Source organism: Carcharhinus amblyrhynchos, chromosome 8, assembly GCF_965287045.1.
Source record: "Carcharhinus amblyrhynchos chromosome 8, sCarAmb.v2.hapA, whole genome shotgun sequence".
Taxonomy (NCBI): Eukaryota; Metazoa; Chordata; class Chondrichthyes; order Carcharhiniformes; family Carcharhinidae; genus Carcharhinus; species Carcharhinus amblyrhynchos.
In genome coordinates, this window is record NC_137331.1 from 71,365,014 (window position 1) to 71,385,036 (window position 20,023).

A 20,023-nucleotide genomic window follows, 5' to 3' on the forward strand; every position below is an offset into this window, starting at 1 on the left:
TATATACATTTATCTTTTTCCTTCTCTATCTATTATTTTGCATAACCTACTTAGAATTCCCTACAATGAAGGAGATCATTTGGCCTGTAGGGTCTGCACCAACTCATGAAAGAGCATCTTACCAAGGCCGTCAGCATTGGGCTTGCTCTTTTATGGCCTAATTAACCTGCATCATTACTTTTAGCAGTTTGTATATCTCTGCTGTTCCCTCTAGTCTTTTACCCTATTCAGGCTCTCATTATTCAACAAGTATTTGGCTGTCTTATTTTTGTTAGCGAATATTCAACCTTAGATCTATCTACTTTGGATTTAGTTTGCCAATTGCATGTCCATTTTGCAAATTTCTTATTGTTGCCCTATATTTTGTCACTTTCTTCCTTTATCAGCTAAAGCTTCCAATTTGGTGTCATCTGCTAATTTTAAAACTGTACTTCCGAATCCTGAGTCCAGATCATTAAATTCAGCTACAGTGGTAGCTGCTTAACCCTGTAGAATACCTTTTGCCACACCGAGTAGCAATGCTTAACTCATAATCTCACTTTGTTTTGTAGCCAGTTTGTTATCCATTCTGTCATCAGTCCCACAATGCCATGTGCTCTGACCACAGTTGTGTGTCTACTTAGATTAAAATAAGGTTCCTTATGTGCCTTCTGCTCCTGAGGTTTTTTATTGCTTGAATTGCTGACTATGAGGGGAAAATTGTGTTTTGTCAGAATGTTGGCACAAAAACTGGAAAGCCATGTCCGAAGAATCCAGAAAAGTTTGCCTGCTTTGCATTATTCGGGAAGTTTGGAAAGGAGGTGAGAATCAAATCAAATGCCGTTGAATAATTTTGACTTGGAAAAAATAAAATGTTGGGTACAAGTTTACCATTGATAAGTTAAAACATTTTTGTGCTGAAAATAATCTAAACTAAGTGACAAATAATGTAGCAAAGTAGGAATTTCATCCTTGAAAATGCTAAATGATTAGACAATTTAAGTTAAGCAACGTCAAGTTAAAAGCATGCTGCATTTGCATAAATACATCTTAAAAAAAGTCAGTGAAAAATAGAGCAGACATGATTTCTAGTTCTGAAGTTCAGCTTTTGTTTGGCTGGAGTTAACTCAAGTAGTGTCTTGATTATTTGACCCTACACAACTCTATTTTAAGTAAAGCAAAAGTTTGTCTCTTTAAAGAAACTTCAAGATATTTGGTACAGATTGGAAGTTGCCTGTGGATTGATGGCTCATTGATAGTATTTTTCAGACCAAGTTGCCATCTTGATATGTTGTATGAAGAAATGTTATATGTCTGTAAACCTTTCCCAGCTGTTAATGTGTATCTTTCTTGATAAAATGCTTAAGCGTTGGTTGCATAAGGGCCCAGATTTTAAGGGCGGGGGCATCTAATGCTGACTGCGACCTAATTTATCCGTTAAACATTTTACACTGGAGCCATTGCATCTTCTGATGCTGGGGTAATGAAGGGATGAGCGTAGTCAGGATGCCAGTTGTCTTAAGTGTAATTCTACCACGGCTATGCTCCCTTTTTCACCATGAACAGAAGACACATCTCTTAAGGTCTCTCTTCAGTTAGTCATGTGCATTGGTTTAAATGGAGCTGTCAACTTCCGACAATGTGTGGCCTGAGCTCCGACAGTGTCCACCAATGACCCCCCGCCCCTGATTTTGCAGAGGACTGAAGATTGTTGGGGTGGGAAGGCCAGCATTACCAAGAACGGAGATGAATTTTGTCAGATGCAGAGTGGGAACATTACTGGCGATGTTACAGGTGGTGAACATTGCTGGAAGGGAGGTGAACATTGCTAAGTTCAGTCAAAGGTGTCTCCCCATATTCGAAGATTTAGGCCATAATTTAGACCTTGCACTTGTCATATTATTTATTACAGGTAGCGATCAGAATGAAACAGTACAAGGATGAGTTACTGGCTTCCTGCCTGATGTTTGTGCTTTCTCTGCCACATGACATAATTGCATTTGACATCAAGACTTTTATTCCAGCTTTGCAGGTTAGTGTGGAAACCAAATTCAATCGTTTTGGTATCATACTTTCCAGGCCAAGCATGGCTTTAGTTTATATTATGGAGTTGGCTTTTGGCTGTTCAACATAGTGCCTGTATCTGTAAAAAAAAAAATCTGTAGCCTAAATTTCAGGCTTGGTTTTCAATATTTTGTTTCATCACTACCTGTTTCCGAAATGTATTTATGTTTCTGCAAGGATGGGAAAAGACTGCTGGCTGTTGTCAACATGGGGGTTGGAGAACAGTGTCTTATGACTCCAAGACACTGGCTGAGGGTCCAGAGGGCATTCCTTGCTCCATTTGGCCCAAAAACAGTGTTTTAAGTGATTTACTTGCTCCATGCAGTCATCCTCATCACTTAGTAATCAGATTTCCCAAAGTCCAGGGGACTGCCATTGGAACAGAGAAGCAAAATGTGGCCTCATTAAAATATTTAAACCACCATCTGAGGGTGAGTAGGTTTCCCATCCCCACTGTCTGCCTGTGTTAAAACCAGAAGTGGACTGGTTCACTGCAGGGTGCATTCAGGTTTGAGATTTTTTTTTGCATTTTTACTTATCTCCCAAACGAAGCTCTTAAACATTTGGAAGTTAAAACTCCACCTTATTTATTCCAGCATTACAAATTTTCAGACTTTATAGCAAAGAAAATGGCCATTCAGCCCAACAGATTTATGCCAGTGCGTATGCTCCACATGTGCCTCCTTTGACCGAACTTCATCTCATTCTAATAATGCACCCTGCTCTGTTCTCCCTCGTGCGTAATGAAGCTACCTTCAAATTTGCATCAACCTCTTCATGCAGTAGCAGGTTCCACATTCTCATTGTCCTCAGTGACGAAGTTTCACCTGAATTCCTTATTCAACTTATTAGTGACTCATATATATTTGGGTAATGGAACCAGATGTAATACTTCCAAGTTTGCTAACTACATGAGACTTCGTGGGAATATGAGTGGTGAGGAGGATATTAAGGTGCGTCGAGCTGATTTAGGTGAGTTGCGTGAATGGACAAATATGTGGCAGATGCCGTATAATGTGACTAAATGTGAAGTTAACCACTTTGGACAGAGAAAAGGAATGGCAGAGTATTGTTCAAATGGTGATAGATTGGTAAAAGTTGACATTCAAAGGGACCTGGATATCCAATACATAAGTCATAAAAAATCATGCAAGTACAGCAAGCGGTTAGGAAGGCAAATGGTAGGCACACCTTCATTGCAAGAGGACTTGAGTGCAGGAGGATGGATGTCTTGCTGCAGCTGTACAGGGCCTCAATGAGGCCATACCTGGAGTATTGTGCGCAGTTTTGGTTTTCTTACCTAAGAAAAGATATACTAGCCATGGAGGAAGTGCAACAGAAGTTTACCAAACAGATTTCTGGAATGGCAGAATTGTTGTATGAAGATGGATTGGGTTGGATTGGTCCTGTGTTCACTGAAATTGAGAAGAATGATGTGATTCTAATTAAAACATACAAAATTCTGATAGGTCTGGATAGACTGGACACATAGACTGGCTTAAGGATATGGAACAAGGGGATTGTCGGTAGCTTAAAGTCACTAGTTGAAATGTGACTTTTTTTTTGTAGTTAGCTGAAAGTGATGGAAGCCATTTTAGTAAAAACTAAACCAGTGTTATGGGAAGGCAGCCAGATTTAGTTATGAAGATGCCTTAATTGTGAAACAATTAAAGAACAAATAATTCATTTATTCATAAGCATGTTTTTTCCCTAGCGTTTGACCATTAATACAGACTTTAAGTACTGTGAGAGAGAGAGAGGGATTAATACGTGTTTCTCAGGCCATCAAGTAAAGGGAAAATGTGAATGTTAAGCGTAGACTTGGGAAAGACCAAATGAGCCTTTGTCTAAGGGACCTCAACTCCAGACAATGGGCAGCCATGTTGACCAATTAATGGTCGAGACCCAAGTCTTAAGATATGAGATATAGTTTGAGAAGAAGCATCATCTTAAAACTGAGGCAATATGTATAATCAGCTAAAAACCAATGGGCTAATTCTTATTTTGTTATTGACAACTTTTTGACCAATTTACTATTTTTCTAACAATTGACTAAGGTGGGCGTTCAATGTTTTAAGATATGAAAAAATGGGTCCTGCCAGGTCATTTTGAGTAAGGATAGGCAGAGGCAAGTCAGAGAGAGATGTGGGTAGAGAGAGAGAGATTTAGGAGAGGTGAGCTTGTCCACAGTCAGTCCCTCCAGTCTGTCGAGCACCGCCTCTCTAGTAACAATAATGTCATTGAGACCCTCCAGTCCTACCACCTTTCCATCGCTAACACCCGGCAAATTATTCACGTCTTCCTCCGTGAAGACTGAAACAAAAAAGTTATTCAAGACCTCAGCCATTTCCCCATCCCCTACCACTAAGTCCCCCCTCTCATCCTCTAAGGGTCCAACGTTCACCCTAGCCAGCCTCTTCCTTTTTATATATTTATAAAAACTCTTGCTATCCTTTTTTATATTAAGCACTAGCCCAGCTTCATAGTTTCTCCTACCCTTCTTTATCAACTTCTTTGTCAATCTTTGACATTTAAACCTCTCCCAATCCTCTTTTCGCCCACTACTCTTAGCTACTCTAAATGCCTCCGCTTTTAATTTAACACTTTCCTTCACCTCCTTCGTTATCCACGGCTTATTACCTCTCCTCCTACGGTCCTTTTTAACCATCGGAATAAATTTCTGCTGAGCACCAAGAAAGATCTCCTTAAACATCCTCCACTGCTCCTCAGCAGACCTACTTTCCAATGCGCTCCCCCAGTCAACATTCGCCAATTCTTCTCTCATCCTACCGTACTCCCCTCTGTTCAAACAAAGGACACGTGTCCGGGAACCCACTTTCTCCTCCTCCATCTGCACCAGAAACTCCACCATACAATGATCACTGTCCCCAAGAGGATCCTTCACTGCAAGGTCCCTAGTTCTACCCGCCTCATTACATAACACCAGATCCAAGATAGCTCGCTCCCTCGTCGACTCCAACACACACTGTTCAAGAAAACTGTCCTGGCAGCATTCCAAGAACTCCTCGAGCCCACCGCGTCCAACATGGATCGACCAATCAATATGTAGATTGAAATCTCCCATAATTATGGCCGTCCCATTCCTGCACGCCGCACTTATTTGCGCATTAACAGCTGACCGGATGGAATGTATCCGAGGGTTCTGAAAGAAATGGCGGAGGTGATAGTGGATGCCTCGGTGGTTATTTTCCAAACGTCGCTGGATTCTGGGGAAGTGCCGGAAGATTGGAAAGCGGCTAATGGTACGCCATTGTTTAAGAAGGGTGCCAGGCAAAAGGCAGGGAATTATAGGCCGGTTAGTTTAACGTCTGTTGTAGGTAAAATGTTAGAATCCGTCATCAAGGAGGAAATAGCGAGGCATCTTGAGGGGAATTGCTTGATAGAGCAGACGCAGCACGGTTTCATTAAGGGGAAGTCGTGTCTGACAAATTTATTGGAGTTCTATGAGGATGTCTAGGGCGGTAGATGTGGTCTTTCTTGATTTTCAGAAGGCGTTTGACAAGGTATCTCACAGGTTATTGCAGAAGGTAAGGGGGCATGGAGTTGGGGGCAGGGTGTTAGCGTGGATAGAGGATTGGTTGTCAAATAGGATACACACAGTAAAAAGTCTGACAACACCAGGTTTTAGTCCAACCTATTTATTTGATAATATACTCACAAGCTTTCGGGTTAGCCCCTTCGTCAGGTGAATGGAGAGTTCTGGCCTCAGACAGAGCATATAAAGCACAGACAGTTTAGAGATTACTGATTACTAAACTGTCTGTGCTTTATATGCTCTGTCTGAGGCCAGAACTCTCCATTCACCTGACGAAGGGGCTAACCCGAAAGCTTGTGAGTATATTATCAAATAAATAGGTTGGACTAAAACCTGGTGTTGTCAGACTTTTTACTGTGTTTATGCCAGTCCAACGCTGGCATACCCACATCATGTCAGATAGGAGGCAGAGAATGGGGGTTAATGGGTGCTATTCGGATTGGTGATTGGTGACTAGTGGAGTGCCCCAGGGGTCGGTGCTGGGGCCTCAGCTATTTACCATTTATATAGATGATCTGGAGGAGGGAACCGAGTGTATGGTGTTGAAATTTGCTGATGACACCAAGATTGGTGGAACGGCAAATTGTGCGGAGGGTGGGGAGAGTCTGCAGAAGGATCTAGATAGGCTGGGCGAATGGGCCAGGAAATGGCAAATGGAATTTAGTGTTGGCAAGCGCGAGGTGGTCCACTTTGGTAGGAAGGACTATTACTTATGTGGCGAAAAACTGCAGCAGGCGATGGTGCGGAGGGACCTCGGGGTCCTTGTGCATGAGTCGCAAAAACCCAGCCTGCAGGTGCAGCAGGTGGTGAGGAAGGCTAATGGGATGCTGGCCTTACGACAGATCAGCCATGATCTTATTGAATGGCGGGGCAGGCTCGAAGGGCTAGATGGCCTACTCCTTCTCCTATTTCTTATGTTCTTATGTTCATAGCGAGGGGGATTGAATATAAAAGTAGGGAGGTCTTGCTGCGGCTGTATAGGGCATTGGTGAGGCCGCAGCTGGAGTACTGTGTGCAGTTTTGGTCGCCGTACTTACGCAAGGATATTTTGGCCTTGGAGGGAGTGCAGAGGAGGTTTACTATGCTGATACCGGAGTTGAGGGGGTTGAGCTATGAGGAGAGGCTGAATAAACTGGGCTTGTACTCGTTAGAGTTTAGAAGAATGAGGGGAGATCTCATTGAGACGTTTATGATGATGAATGGGATGGATAGGATAGAGGTGGAGAGACTCTTCCCGCTCAGAAAGGACAGTAGGACTAGGGGGCACAGCCTCAAGATAAAGGGGGGGGCGGTTTAGAACGGAGTTGAGGAGGAACTTCTTCACTCAAAGGGTGGTGAATCTCTGGAATTCTCTGCCCGTTGAAGTGGTGGAGGCTGCCTTGCTAAATATTTTTAAGACGCGGGTTGATGGGTTTTTGATAAGTGAGGGGATTAAGGGTTATGGGGAGAGGGCGGGAATGTGGAACTGAGTTACGACAGATCAGCCATGATCTTATTGAATGGCGGGGCAGGCTCGAAGGGCTAGATGGCCTACTGCTCCTATTTCTTATGTTCTTATGATGTGAGAGATGCTTATGGAGAAATGCTGAGAGCTGTTATCGATATTTTTACAAAATCATCACTTTGATTTTGTTTGATAAGGGTAGTGAGAAGTCTGTTCAGTTGTTGAAAAAGTTGAGCTTTTCTGTCTTATTGTTAACTACTGCTCGTTGCTGTCAATTGATACTACTTTATATCTGACTTGTTACCTTTTTAATGTTTAATAAACTTTTGGAATTCATCATTTAAAATGATCTTTCTTGCCATATGGTTAAGTCTTGAGAACCATATGTGATTTACGATTGTGAAGTTATCGCAAACAAGCGAACCTCATAAATCTTAATAGATAAGTTAAAACAAACACTCATAAGGGGTCTCTTGCTATGGGGTAGGCCATTTTGAACTGAGATAAGGAGAAACATCTTCACTTTAGTGTGGTGAACCTCTGGAATTCTCTAACACAGAAGGCTGTGGAGGCCATATCACTTAATATACTTAAGAAGAATGTAGACCTGTATTAAAGGTGTCAAGGGCTATAGGGAGAACACAAGAATATGGCGTTGAGATGGTGAATCAGCCTTGATCATATTGAATGGTGAAGCAGAGATTAAGAAGCAGAATGGACTACTCCTATTTTCCATGTTCATATACCTCCACAAATGGAAACATCTCTGCCTAATCTTGACTGCATATTGGATCTTTGGAGTAATTTCTCCAGGAGGTTTATTCATTTGCCGTTTGTTGATTTTAATTTTATTAATAGATTTTGTTTAATGCACACTGTTTTTTAAAGACCTATTCTCTGTACATTTAGAACAATTTGTTTTATCTCTGCTGTGGTTCTGATGCCACATTTGCACCTTGGCACTTCCAATAACAGTGCTTAATGGGTGTTTTTAGAACCGAGCAGGGATAAATAGTGCTCCACGGGTCAGTGATTACTCCATCGCCTTTGTCTACTTAGTTAAATTATCAGCATCTTCAGAAGGCATCACTAACTAGGCCAGCATATATTGCCCATCCCTAATTATGATCTGACAGGTAACGTGAGAGCTGAGGAGAATATTGTGCTTTTATTGAGAGGTTTGTTTGGAATGGAATATTCCATAAACAAAGGTAGTGAAAGAGCAATATAAAAGTGGATATATATTTAAGAAAGAGGAGGAATAAAAAAGTGGATGTATATTAAAGAAAGATAAACTTCAAAGGGTATATGGAAGGGGCAAAAGAACATGATGGTTGACTCTTCATCAGAGTTGATGCAGGCATGCTAGGCTGAATCTACTGTAACGTTTTTGTGATTACTTTCCAACATCAGATTGCATTTAAACTTGGCCTTAGCCACCTCCCACTTGCTGATGCTGGATTGGATGCTCTGGAGCATTGGTCAATTCATATATCCAAGCATGCAATTGAGCCTTATTACAAAGACATTTTACCGCACCTGGATGGCTACCTGAAAACAGCTTCAAGTAAGCATCTTCAATTTCTTTGTTTTTAGCACCCTGTTCAATTTTTTTCATCTAACTAAAATTGTTCAAGGAGATGTAAAAGAACAGGATGAAGGACTCTGCATTAGAATGTTACGAAGTATTTAGACTTTTTCACTTGAGTGCACATAATAGTGATTACGTAATAGATGAAGCAGAGCTGTTGCATTATATCCTGGTATACTGGGTGAAATGTATGATATGTGCGTTTATAAAACTAATGACCATAAGATATTTAGAGAATTATAATACTCGGGTACTCAGTAAAGTAATTTTATTTAGAAACCTGAGTAATGGGTTAAGATTCAATGTAAAATGCACACTTGAAAAAAGTGGAAAATAAATCCAGAAATTGCAATTAGCTGACATCCATCTATTGCTTTTAAAAGCTTGCTGATTTAACAAAAAAGCCAGGGGGGAGAATTAAAGAATTTCAGAACATCAGGATCTTGAGAGAGAAGTGTGACATTTAAAGTGAGACTTTTAGAAATGAATAATAGATATTCAAAGATTATTTAAAACATAATTTGATGGTGCAGTGCAATTCAAAGGGTACATCACTGAAATAACACTTGGGAATGTTGCATTTAATTGAATTTTGTCAAGCTTTCTAAAGATATGAAGCAGTATTTTGGGACCTCGTGCTTTACAGTTAGTTTACTTTTGCAGTGGAGTCACAGATGTAACATAAGAAACAAAGCAGCCAATCACGTGCGGAAAGCTCACTCAAACAGGGATTTAAGAAATAGCCAGATAATCCTTTTGGTGATAGATTGCAGTATATATGTTGGCTTGGAGACTGGGAAAACTCCCCTACTCTTCTTTGAGTAATGCAGTGAGATCTTTTGAGTCCACCAAATAGAATAGATGTTTAGCATCTCATTTGAATTCCAACAGAGCAGCACTTCTTAGCCTGGGTTATTTGTCCAAATTTCTGGAGTGGGGTTTGAACTCTCTGAATTAGAGGCATGAGTTTTACTAGATGAACCGCAGCTGGAACCTGCATTTTCTACATCTCCGAAAATATCAACTAATGTGAACAAATGGCTGATTTAGTTGAGTTTTAGAATTCTGCAACTATGCAAATGATTGTTTAAAAAAAAGTTTCTGTTTTGGAAATTTTATTATTTTTAAAACTTCATATCAGATGAGATTGAAAACAATTGGGAAACGATAAGCATTAGTACTTCAAGTAAAGGAGAAAACAAAGTTCTTATACATCGCCTGAAAAATGCAAAGGATCTTTCTACGGTATGTGACTATCATTTTAAAATTTTCTCTTTAGCCTGTGCCTACTATATATAATTTGAATAATGCAAATCTGCTTTTAAATGTGTGTTTTATTTCTTGTAAAACAGAATGAAGAGTCCCCGGCTGCAGCTGTGAAGCATAGAATAGTGCGGTTACTTGGGTCTCTTGGGGGGCAGATCAATCGAAGCCTGGTTACAGGTGGGTGTCATGACAGTTGGAATTGTGTGAATAGATTGAAAACAGGATATGTACAAGTGAAGAGGGCACTCAGTAGAGCACATACCTCTAACACACTGACTCAATATTATTGCAATTTTGCAGCTACTCAGACTTTTCTCTGTCTGGTTGATGTTCTGTAACTACAAAACTGAAAAAATAAATCTTTTTGTTAAAGATTTCCATCTCGCTGAGGGAGCTTCCATCCAACAACCTGATGTGAAATCTCTTGTCACATTTTGATAACTGTGACAAATTGTACCACCGCACTTCAGACAATGTACAACATTCTAAATAAAATAATCCACAATATTCTAAAAGAAAAATGTCAATTCATTCTATTCCTCAATGTTTCCTTTTGAAAAAAAAGGATCTGGATTTGGATCTGCATCTCTGCCAAAAAATAATTGATCCTTTCTTGGATCACATTGTATCTCTGTACCAAGTTTTACTGAAATGCATCCATTAGATTTTAAGCAATATTATTTATAAACAAACTAACAAACGGTCTGAAAACATTATCTCCACCTACCTTCGGTAGTGGAAGTAAGAAGAGGTAGAAACTTAAAGCTCCCAGATATTATGTAATTGTTCTAGATTTTGCCGTTTAACTAGACCATTACTAAATTTAAACCCCACGTATCTATTAGTTCACCTACTTAAAACTCATTTAAGTGCATTATTAGTGATGTGAAAGGCACCCTAGAAGTCAGTGCTCTGGCTGATCCAGACTGGTCTTTTGTATTTGGAAGTTATGACTTATGAGAGCGAGCTGAATGCAATTAGGAAAACAAATTATTAAAAAAAATTGCATAAATGCTCATTCTAACTATTTAAATTATTGTTTCTTTGATTCACTTATGTAACCTATGCATCTTAATTGCTTACATTTTTGTAGGCTGACAGTGAAGCAAAAGTTAGTCTCCGTTTTTCCCATAGGCCCTAAATGTAGGGATGCACCAACTGGATGCCATATGCTTCCCAGAGTAAGGAAAAGAATGTTGTTATTGGAAGACGAATCCCCTGTCTGTCTTCACTTTATAGTACCAGTCACAGTCAATAGGAATTCCAGGGAGCACATTATCCAACCTTTAATCTCTCATTGGCCATGGATGGTGAGCGATCATTAATATTTGACACCTAAGCAGTTCATGCTCATATTCCTTTTTAAAGTTTTTTTCTATTTAGAAAGTGCTTTTATATGCAGATAGATGTAACTTCTCCCTTGTATTTGTAATCCTGAATGTAGGATTTGAGGTATCCCATCTTTCGTCATATACCTCATTTTTTGCTGTAGTAAATAAAATGTTTGTGAATAAGCTGTGATTCATTCAACATCCACTCCTGACCTAATATAAGGTATCACCTAATACAAGTAATCTTGCAAGCTGGAGCATCTTATTCAAATGCTCTTGGCCACTGTAAACCATTCTGACATTCATGCTGGTATGAATTGACTCTTTGCACATCTTCCCTTTGCACATTGTGTCTAGTTGATATTTGTTTATCTTAATTATTCAAAGTATTTTTTATTCAGTGAATAATACAAATAAATTTTTTTTGTTTGTGCCTTTGATATTGTTCATTTGAGGCCATGTGCTTTGTTTGAATCTTTACCAATCGGGTTTTCCTTTGACCCCAGTTGAGGCTAGTAGCTGACTTAAAAACTTGCAAAGCTTGTCACTATTCTTCTTGCATGCAACTCTTGACATATTGTGGACTCATGCTTTATTTAAGAAATGCGAAGCCTACATCAAACTCGTGAAGTGTTCATTGTGGTGGTTGGAAAACAAAAATAAGTTTATTTATTAGTCTTATTTATTAGTGTCACAAGTAGGCTTACATTAACATTGCAGTGAAATTCCCTAGTTGCCACACTCTAGTGTCTGTTCGGGTACACTGAGGGAGAATTTAGCGTGGCCAATGCACCTAACAAGCGCATCTTTTGGAGGAAACCAGAACACCCAGAGGAATCTCACGCTGACACGGGAAGACATGCAGACTCTGAAAACAGTGATTCAAGCCAGGAATCGAACCCAGGTCTCTGGATATAGACCTCTGTTGGATAATTTATTGGTCGTTTGCATGTAGAATGTGAATCTTAACTAACATCTGAAGGAAAGGCATGGGCATATGTAGGATTAGAATTTCATTTCATGTGAAAATTAAACTCCATGAACTTGTTGGATCAAACAGATTTTTTTCCATGTTATAATTACTATGTAGTTTTGTGAAACGCTAACAAAAGAGATTCTACTATTGGAAAACATGAAACCTAAGCATTGAAGAAATTTCTTAAAGTCAGAGAGAGACTTTAGATCAAATTAAATGGTATGTAGCTCCTTTGCTAAAGACTGTTGTTAAAGTGTATTTAAATATATTATTCTCAATTTTCATTCAGATGTAAAAAAAATTACATAAAGAGACCATGAAATGCTGATGTATTCATATTTGATTTGTACAGCTACTTCTTCCGAGGAAATAATGAAGAAGTGTGTTGCATGGGTGGCAGAGAGACCTCTGAGTTTTGCAGTACCATTTACAGACATGAAACCTGTCATATACTTGGATTCATTTCTACCTCGCATCTCTGAACTTGCACTTTCTGCCAGTGATCGACAGACGAAAGTAAGCCAATGTACTCTTCATTCACATTTTGTTATGTTCCTGGTCAGAAGAGCTTAATGTACTAGACTGCATTCTGCTCCTATTGCTTTGTCCTTGCAATATATAATCAACGTGTATAATGAAGCAGTTTCTCAAAAATTACCATGTTGTGTTGCCCAGTAAGTATTTGTATTTCTTCCAGCCTAAGCTAGTGTCAGAAAATACTGCATTGATTAATCACTACTTAGTTAGATTTTTATCTCAAACTTTATTCATATTTGTTTTATGAATTTCTTTCTAACTTTTGGGATTGAGTAAGCTAATTTGTGACTCAACAGAAAATGAGGCATTGTGAGCATGTTGAAAGTTTGTTGTCTCAGACAAGGGATTGTCATATGGCCACTCTGTAGTTACAGATCTTTTGCCAGTTTTTTATGTGGCAGATAAATTTTTTAAAAAATTTCTCCAAATGTTTAACATGTTGAAACATTTTTAATAAACGTTCAATCTTGCCAGATTGCAGCTTGTGAACTGCTGCACAGTGTGGTAGCTTATATGCTGGGAAAAGGATCCCAGATCTCAGAGGGACAGCAGGAAACAATGTACAAGCTAAACAAACACATGTTTCCAGTCTTACTTCGCCTTGGTTGTGATGTGGATAAGGTAAGAAAGTTGAGTGTACATGTAGGAGTAATCTTACTTTTTTTCTTTCATGGGATGAGATAATCTCTGGTTAGGCCAACATTTATTGCCCACCCCTAATTCATCCTTGAGAAGGTGGTGGTAGGGAGGGGAAGTGGAGTGGGGGGAGGGTGATGATATTCAGTTTTGAATGTTTGAAACTAGTTAATAAATAATGTTTAATCTGTGGTTGATAACAATCTATACATAATTCATATGTAAAAATATTCCCTATTCGCTAGAAGTTTAACAAAGCTCCCATCGAGTATTTTTTGCCTTTCTTTTAAACTTGCCTATTTATTGTCATTGCCTCTTGAGTCTTCCTGACTTATGATTCCAGGGTACTATTACACAACTTGTTATTGAACCTAAACCCTGTTACAACTCTGCTTATTATCTTCCCTGCCTCCACCCAATGCTGAGAGCTGTGTTTGATATTTAAACACTAATGTTGAAGGTCACTATTCTGTGCTTGCACAATGCATTTTAAACAACTAATGTAGAGTTCTCAGCTCCATGCTGGGAAGCTACTGTTTCAAAAGATCTAGGAGGAATAAGTCAACAAAACCTTTCATGCATTTCTCAGTGCTCTTGCACCCCCAAACTCCTTTCTTAATCCTCCGGAATTTACGTATGTTTCCATACTATTTGCTGCACATCACTCTCAGCTCCTAATCCCTGTCGACATCAGTGGAATGTATATATTGACTTCCAATCACATTCTATAGATGAGACTTACTACCAAGTCTCCTCGACCCCAGTTAAGTGCCCTAGCTTTCATTTGACCGTTCCACTCCCAATAAACATCACACTCCTCCAGCACATGTCAATGTTCCCACATTTCCTGATCACAATCTCTTTGACTAATCCCAGATCCAAGCACTTTTTTGTAGTCTTATTGCAATGATATTATCAATATTCAATGAAACAGAATTGAAAAGATCAAGAAATAAAAACAGAAAATGCTATAAAAACACAGCAGATCTGGCTGCATTTGTGGAGTGTTTGCATGGCTTCTCTTCAGAGTTAGAGAGGGAGAAACATAGAACATAGAACACTACACAAACAGGCCCTTCGGCCCACAAGTTGCGCCGATCACATCAATACCTACCAATCCATAAACCTATCTATAACCCCCAATCCCATTAAATCCCATATACTCATTCAGAAGTCTTTTAAAAGATTCCAGCGAGTTCGCCTCCACCACCACTGACGGCAGCCGATTCCTTTCACTCACCACCCTCTGAGTGAAAAACTTACCCCTAACATCACCTCTGTACTTGCTTCCCTGCACCTTAAATCTGTGTCCTCTCGTAGCGACCATTTCAACCCGGGGAAATAGCCTCTGAGAATCCACCCTATCTATTCTTCTCAACATTTTATAAACCTCTATCAGGTCGCCTCTCAACCTTTGTCTCTCCAGGGAGAAGAGTCCCAGCTCCCTCAACCTATCTTCATAAGGCATGCCTCCCAATCCAGGCAACATCCTTGTAAATCTCCTCTGTACCCTTTCGATAGCTTCTACGCCCTTCCTATAGTGAGGCGACCAGAACTGCGCACAGTACTCCAAGTGGGGCCTGACAAGGGACTTATAAAGTTGCAGCATTACCTCCCGACTCCTAAACTCAATCCCTCGATTAACGAAGGCCAGTACACCATACGCCTTCTTGACCACATCCTCCACCTGCGAGGCCGATTTAAGAGTCCTGTGGACCTGGACCCCAAGATCCTTCTGCTCTTCAACACTGCTAAGACTCCTGCCCTTGATAGTGTACTCGTTCATCCCATTGGTCCTGCCAAAATGGACCACTACACATTTATCCGCGTTGAAGTCCATCTGCCACTTCTCCACCCAGTCTTGCATCCTATTTATGTCCTCCTGCAACTTTTGCCATCCTTCCAGACCATCCACAACACCACCGGCCTTCGTGTCATCGGTGAACTTACTAACCCATCCCTCCACTTCCTCATCTAGGTCATTTATGAAAATGACAGACATAATGGATTTTGTACCGTTTAAGAGGGGGACAAACAAATGGAGCAAAATAGGTCAAGGAGAGATGGAAGCTCAGGAGCGATTTGACAAAGATGTCATAGACACAACATGAAGAGAGTTTTAATACTGTTAAAGAGTAAGGAAGGTTGTAATAGTGGCATAAGGTCAGGTAGCATAATGTATTAATAGCAATTATGAGCACCTCCCTTAGCCTTGAACACCACAGACACTGTCAGACTGGCTGAGCTTTTCTGGCGTTTTCTGTTTTTATTTCAGATTTCCAACAACTGCAGTGTTTTGCTTTTATGTTAGTGTTTAAAAAAAATCAAGTATGTCTGTCAGTGTTTGAAGGACCGAAACCTCATCTGCGAAATGTCAGTAGAAGTAAATATGTTTCATTTAATATGCTGAAGCTTTCCTTCAGGGGTATGGAAAAATTCACAACTTTTCCTGCTGTGAAGATTTGTAATATTGATTCACTCTAGTTAACAAGCTGGAGAGAATCCATGAGGGTACAACTGAAACTGATTCTGCAGAGAAGAGTGTGATCCTTTTCCTTCTATATTTCTTAGTGTATTAAACATACTGAGTGGGTGATGTTAATGTGATTGTTTATCTTTGTGAGCAGCCAAGTTCAAAGAAAAAATATATGTAACAAGAAATGAACCAGGCAACTCAGTTAAATAAGTAACTATTTAAAAATTTCAGATATTTATTTTAAGTTTCCTTCGTTTGCAGCTTTCCTTACTGGTTTTGTGTATTTAAATATCCCTACTGCAAAATGTTTATTTCCTGAAGACTAGAGATGTTGACATAAATACCTAAATTAACTTATTACTTTTTAAAATTCTGGCAAGTAATAATTTCCTTCTGATGCCACAGTGGTTAGCACTGCTGTCTCAGCACCAGGGACCTGGGTTCGATTCCAGCGATGGGTGACAGGTCCACACCATGCTTGGTTTATGTGGCAGTTGAACCGTAATATAACAACTTGTTTTTATGTTCTTTTTAAACTATATATAGGTAACAAATCAGTTGTTTGAACCGCTTGTTATGCAGCTTATCCATTGGTTCACTAACAACAGGAAATTTGAAAGTCGGGATACTGTGGCACTTTTGGAAGCTGTTCTGGTAACAATTATTCTCTTGTGCTCTTTGTGTTTGAACACTTAAAATAAACTTTAATTCCTGGTAAACAGTGATTGTAAGCATCTGCTTAAAGCCACATGAGATTGAAGTTTCCATGCTTAAAAACAAGGAGACCAACGTCTTTGTAAACAGCCAAGTTCAAAGAAAATATATAACTAGAAATGAATCAGGCAACTCATAAATATTTAAAAATTTCAGATATTTATTTTAAGTTTCTCTCATTTACAGTTTTCCTTTCTGGCTTTCTGTATTTAAATATTCCTGGTACTTTTGTGAAATGTTTATTTCCCAAAGACTTGAGATAGTGACACAAATATCCAGATTAACTTATTACTTTTTAAAATTCTGGCAATTGATAATTTCTTTCTGGTGGCACAGCGGTTGGCACTGCTGTCTCAGCGCCAGGGACCCAAGTTTGATTCTGGCCTTGGGTGACATTGCTATAAGGAGTTTGTGTGTTCTCCCTATGTCTGCTTTTGTTTCCATTGGGTGCTCCAGTTTCCTCCCACAGTTCAAAGTTGCATAGATTAGATGGATCAGCCTTGCTATATTACCCTATAGTATCCAAAGGTGGGTGAATTAGCCATGGTAAATGTGGGGTTCGATGGATAGATAACTGAGAATTGGATAATCATTTTATAGATGTTTATGGTCCGTGCTGAATCAAGTTGACAAAGGTGATCTTGATGCTGATGAGTGGGAAACAACTAAACTAGTATTCAAGTTGATGTACACCTCACCTAATGATTGGGGAATTGTGTATTCCATTTACTGGACAGTGCTTTCTGTCCTGATACAGATTACTATATACATGCTGAAAACAGATATCTAATTTTATCAGGATGGCATTGTGGATCCAGTGGACAGTACTTTGAGAGATTTCTGTGGGAATTGTGTTCAAGAGTTTCTCAAGTGGTCCATTAAGCAGACAACTCCAGAACAACAGCAGAAGAGTCCAGTAAATACAAAATCACTTTTCAAGAGATTGTATAGCCTTGCTCTTCATCCCAATACGTTTAAACGACTGGGGGCAGCCCTTGCCTTCAACAGCTTATACAGAGAATTCAGGTAGGTCACTTCATAGCCGGACTAACATCAAATCCTGAACAATGTATTGAACCTTGAAGCAGGGTTGAACATTTCGTGTAAGATAAGTTTGTGAATGTTCAATGACTGGCACTGAAAATCACTTTGCTTAAAGTTTCTTAAATATTCTTCAAAATCAAATTGTTTGGAGTTTGTATCAATCTATTTTAGCTGTAAATCCTGAACACTCATTGTTTTATATCTTAGTTATTTATCTTGCACTATTTTATAGAAAAATGTTTGTAAGAAATGTTTGATTATTTAGTCTACAAAGTTAATTTCAAAGTGCTAAAATACAAGGCAGCTTATACATCACGTGTACTCCAACCATTGAAGTGTGAGGTGATGCATTTTGACAGAAAGGATAGAGGAAGGCCATATAGATTTAATGGTGCCATTCCAAATTGTGTATGGGACCTAGGGATGCATTTGTATTAATCTTTGAAGGTGGCAGGACATTGAGAAAATGATAACAAAGGACGTAAGCTCTTGGGTTTCATAAATATTGGCACTGAGTGCAAAAGCAAGGGATTTACATTGAATCTTTATATAGTCTTGGTTAGGCCCCAGCTAAAGTATTGCATCCAATTCTGGTCATCATACTCTGGGAAAGTTGTGAAGATGCTTCAGAAGGTGTAGTGGAGATGGAATAAGTAGTCAGGTGGAAAGCTATGGGTTGATGAGGAAGAGCCAGTGTGGATTTCTAAAGGGAAAATTGTGTTTAACTAACCTGCTGGAGGCTTTTGAGGAAGTTGTTGATGTGGTGCACGTGGATTTTTAGAAGGCATTTGACAGTGCCACACAACAGACTTGAGAAAAGTTATAGCTTATGGAATAAAAGTAATGTCATGGTTACAAAATTGGCTGAATCGTAGGAAGCAGAGATTAATGGTCAAAGGATATTTTTTGCTCTGGAGGGAGACTAGTAGTGGTCTTCCCCATGGGTTTGTATTGGGATCCTTGCTTTTCCTGATGTATGTTAATGATCTTGATGTGGATGACACAAACTTGGAAGTATTGTCAACTGTGAAGATAACAGTATAGAACTTCAAAAGGACATGGATAAGTTGGTAAACAGTTGGTGCCAAATGAACCTTAATTCAGAGAAGTTGCATTTGAAGTGACGCATTTTGGAAGGAAGAATGTGGAGAGACAAGACCAAATAAGGGAAAGAATTCTTAAAGGAGTGCTGAAGCAAAGGGACCTACTGTATATGTGAACAGATCATTGAAGTTGGCAAGATAGGTGGAGAGAACAGCAACTAAAACATGGTATGTTGGGCTTTATTAATAGGGGAATGGAATATAAGATATTAGGCTGAATTTGTACAAGACGCTAGTTAAACTTCAGGCACACCATAGGAATGATGTGAATGCATTGGAGAAAGTACAGAGGAGGTTTACAAGAATAATTCCAGGGATGAGAAATTTCAGTAATGAGAATAGATTGGAGAGGTTGGGACTGTTTTCCTTGGAAAGGAGGAGGCTTGGAGGAAATAAATGTTAAAAGTCATGAGGGGACTGGACAAAAGTAGGTAGGGAGAAACTCTTCCCGCTTGTAAAAGAATCAACAACAAGAGGGCACAGATTTAAAGAGATTTGGAAAAGCAGCACGTATGGTGAGAAAATACTTTTTCACGTAACGAGTGGTATGGGTCTGGAACGTATTGCCTGAAAGTGCGGCAGGTTCAACCTAGGTATTCGCGAGGGCATTAGATGATTATTTGAATAGAAGCAATATGTGGGATATGGGGAAAAGGCAGGGGAATGGCACTAAGTCACAATGCTTGTTTGGCAAGCTGGTGCAGGCACAATGTACAACATGGCCTCCTTCTGTGATGCCAGAATGGTTCCTGGGATGGGGATTTTACTTACAAGTATAGGTTGGGAAAAGCTGGAGTTGTTCTCCTCTAAGGCAAGGAAATTAAGAGGGCAGCACAGTCGCACAGTGGTTAGTACTGCTGCTTCACAGCTCCAGGGGCCTGGGTTCGATTCCCAGCCTGGGAGATTGTTGGTGTGGAGTTTGCACGTTCTCCTCATGTCTGCATGCATTTCCTCAGGTGCTCTGATTTCCTCCCACAGTCCAAAAATGCGTGGGTTAGATTGATTGGCTATGCTTAAATTGCTCCTTAGTGTCCTGAGATGTGTAGGTTCGAGGGATTAGTTGGTAAAATATGTAGGGATCTGGGGGTAGGGCCTGGATGGGCTTGTGGTTGGTGCAGACTCGATGGGCCAAATGGCCTCTCTCTCTACTGTAGGGTTTCTATGATTCTAAACAGGAGATTTCAGAGAGACGTACAAGATTATGGCAAGATTAGACTAAGTTGACAAAGAAAAACTGTTCCTATTAGCTGATGGGCACACACTAGGGGACACAGATTTAAGGTCTTAAGCAAGATGCAGGCGAACA

At 39.7% G+C, this 20,023-nt stretch overlaps 1 protein-coding gene across 3 annotated transcripts in view; it reads left to right on the top strand.

Moving 5' to 3' along the window:
• The window catches only part of prkdc (protein kinase, DNA-activated, catalytic subunit), a 220,736-nt gene that overhangs the window by 37,875 nt on the left and 162,838 nt on the right, over nt 1-20,023 (top strand). For all 3 annotated transcript variants that reach the window (XM_080194241.1, XM_080194242.1, XM_080194243.1), the window contains exons 19-27: nt 714-800; nt 1,892-2,011; nt 8,457-8,610; nt 9,776-9,879; nt 9,987-10,077; nt 12,560-12,723; nt 13,219-13,365; nt 16,403-16,510; nt 17,370-17,596. In XM_080194241.1, the coding sequence (XP_080050367.1) occupies nt 714-800; nt 1,892-2,011; nt 8,457-8,610; nt 9,776-9,879; nt 9,987-10,077; nt 12,560-12,723; nt 13,219-13,365; nt 16,403-16,510; nt 17,370-17,596 (1,202 nt within the window). The remainder of the gene's footprint in view (nt 1-713; nt 801-1,891; nt 2,012-8,456; nt 8,611-9,775; nt 9,880-9,986; nt 10,078-12,559; nt 12,724-13,218; nt 13,366-16,402; nt 16,511-17,369; nt 17,597-20,023) is intronic.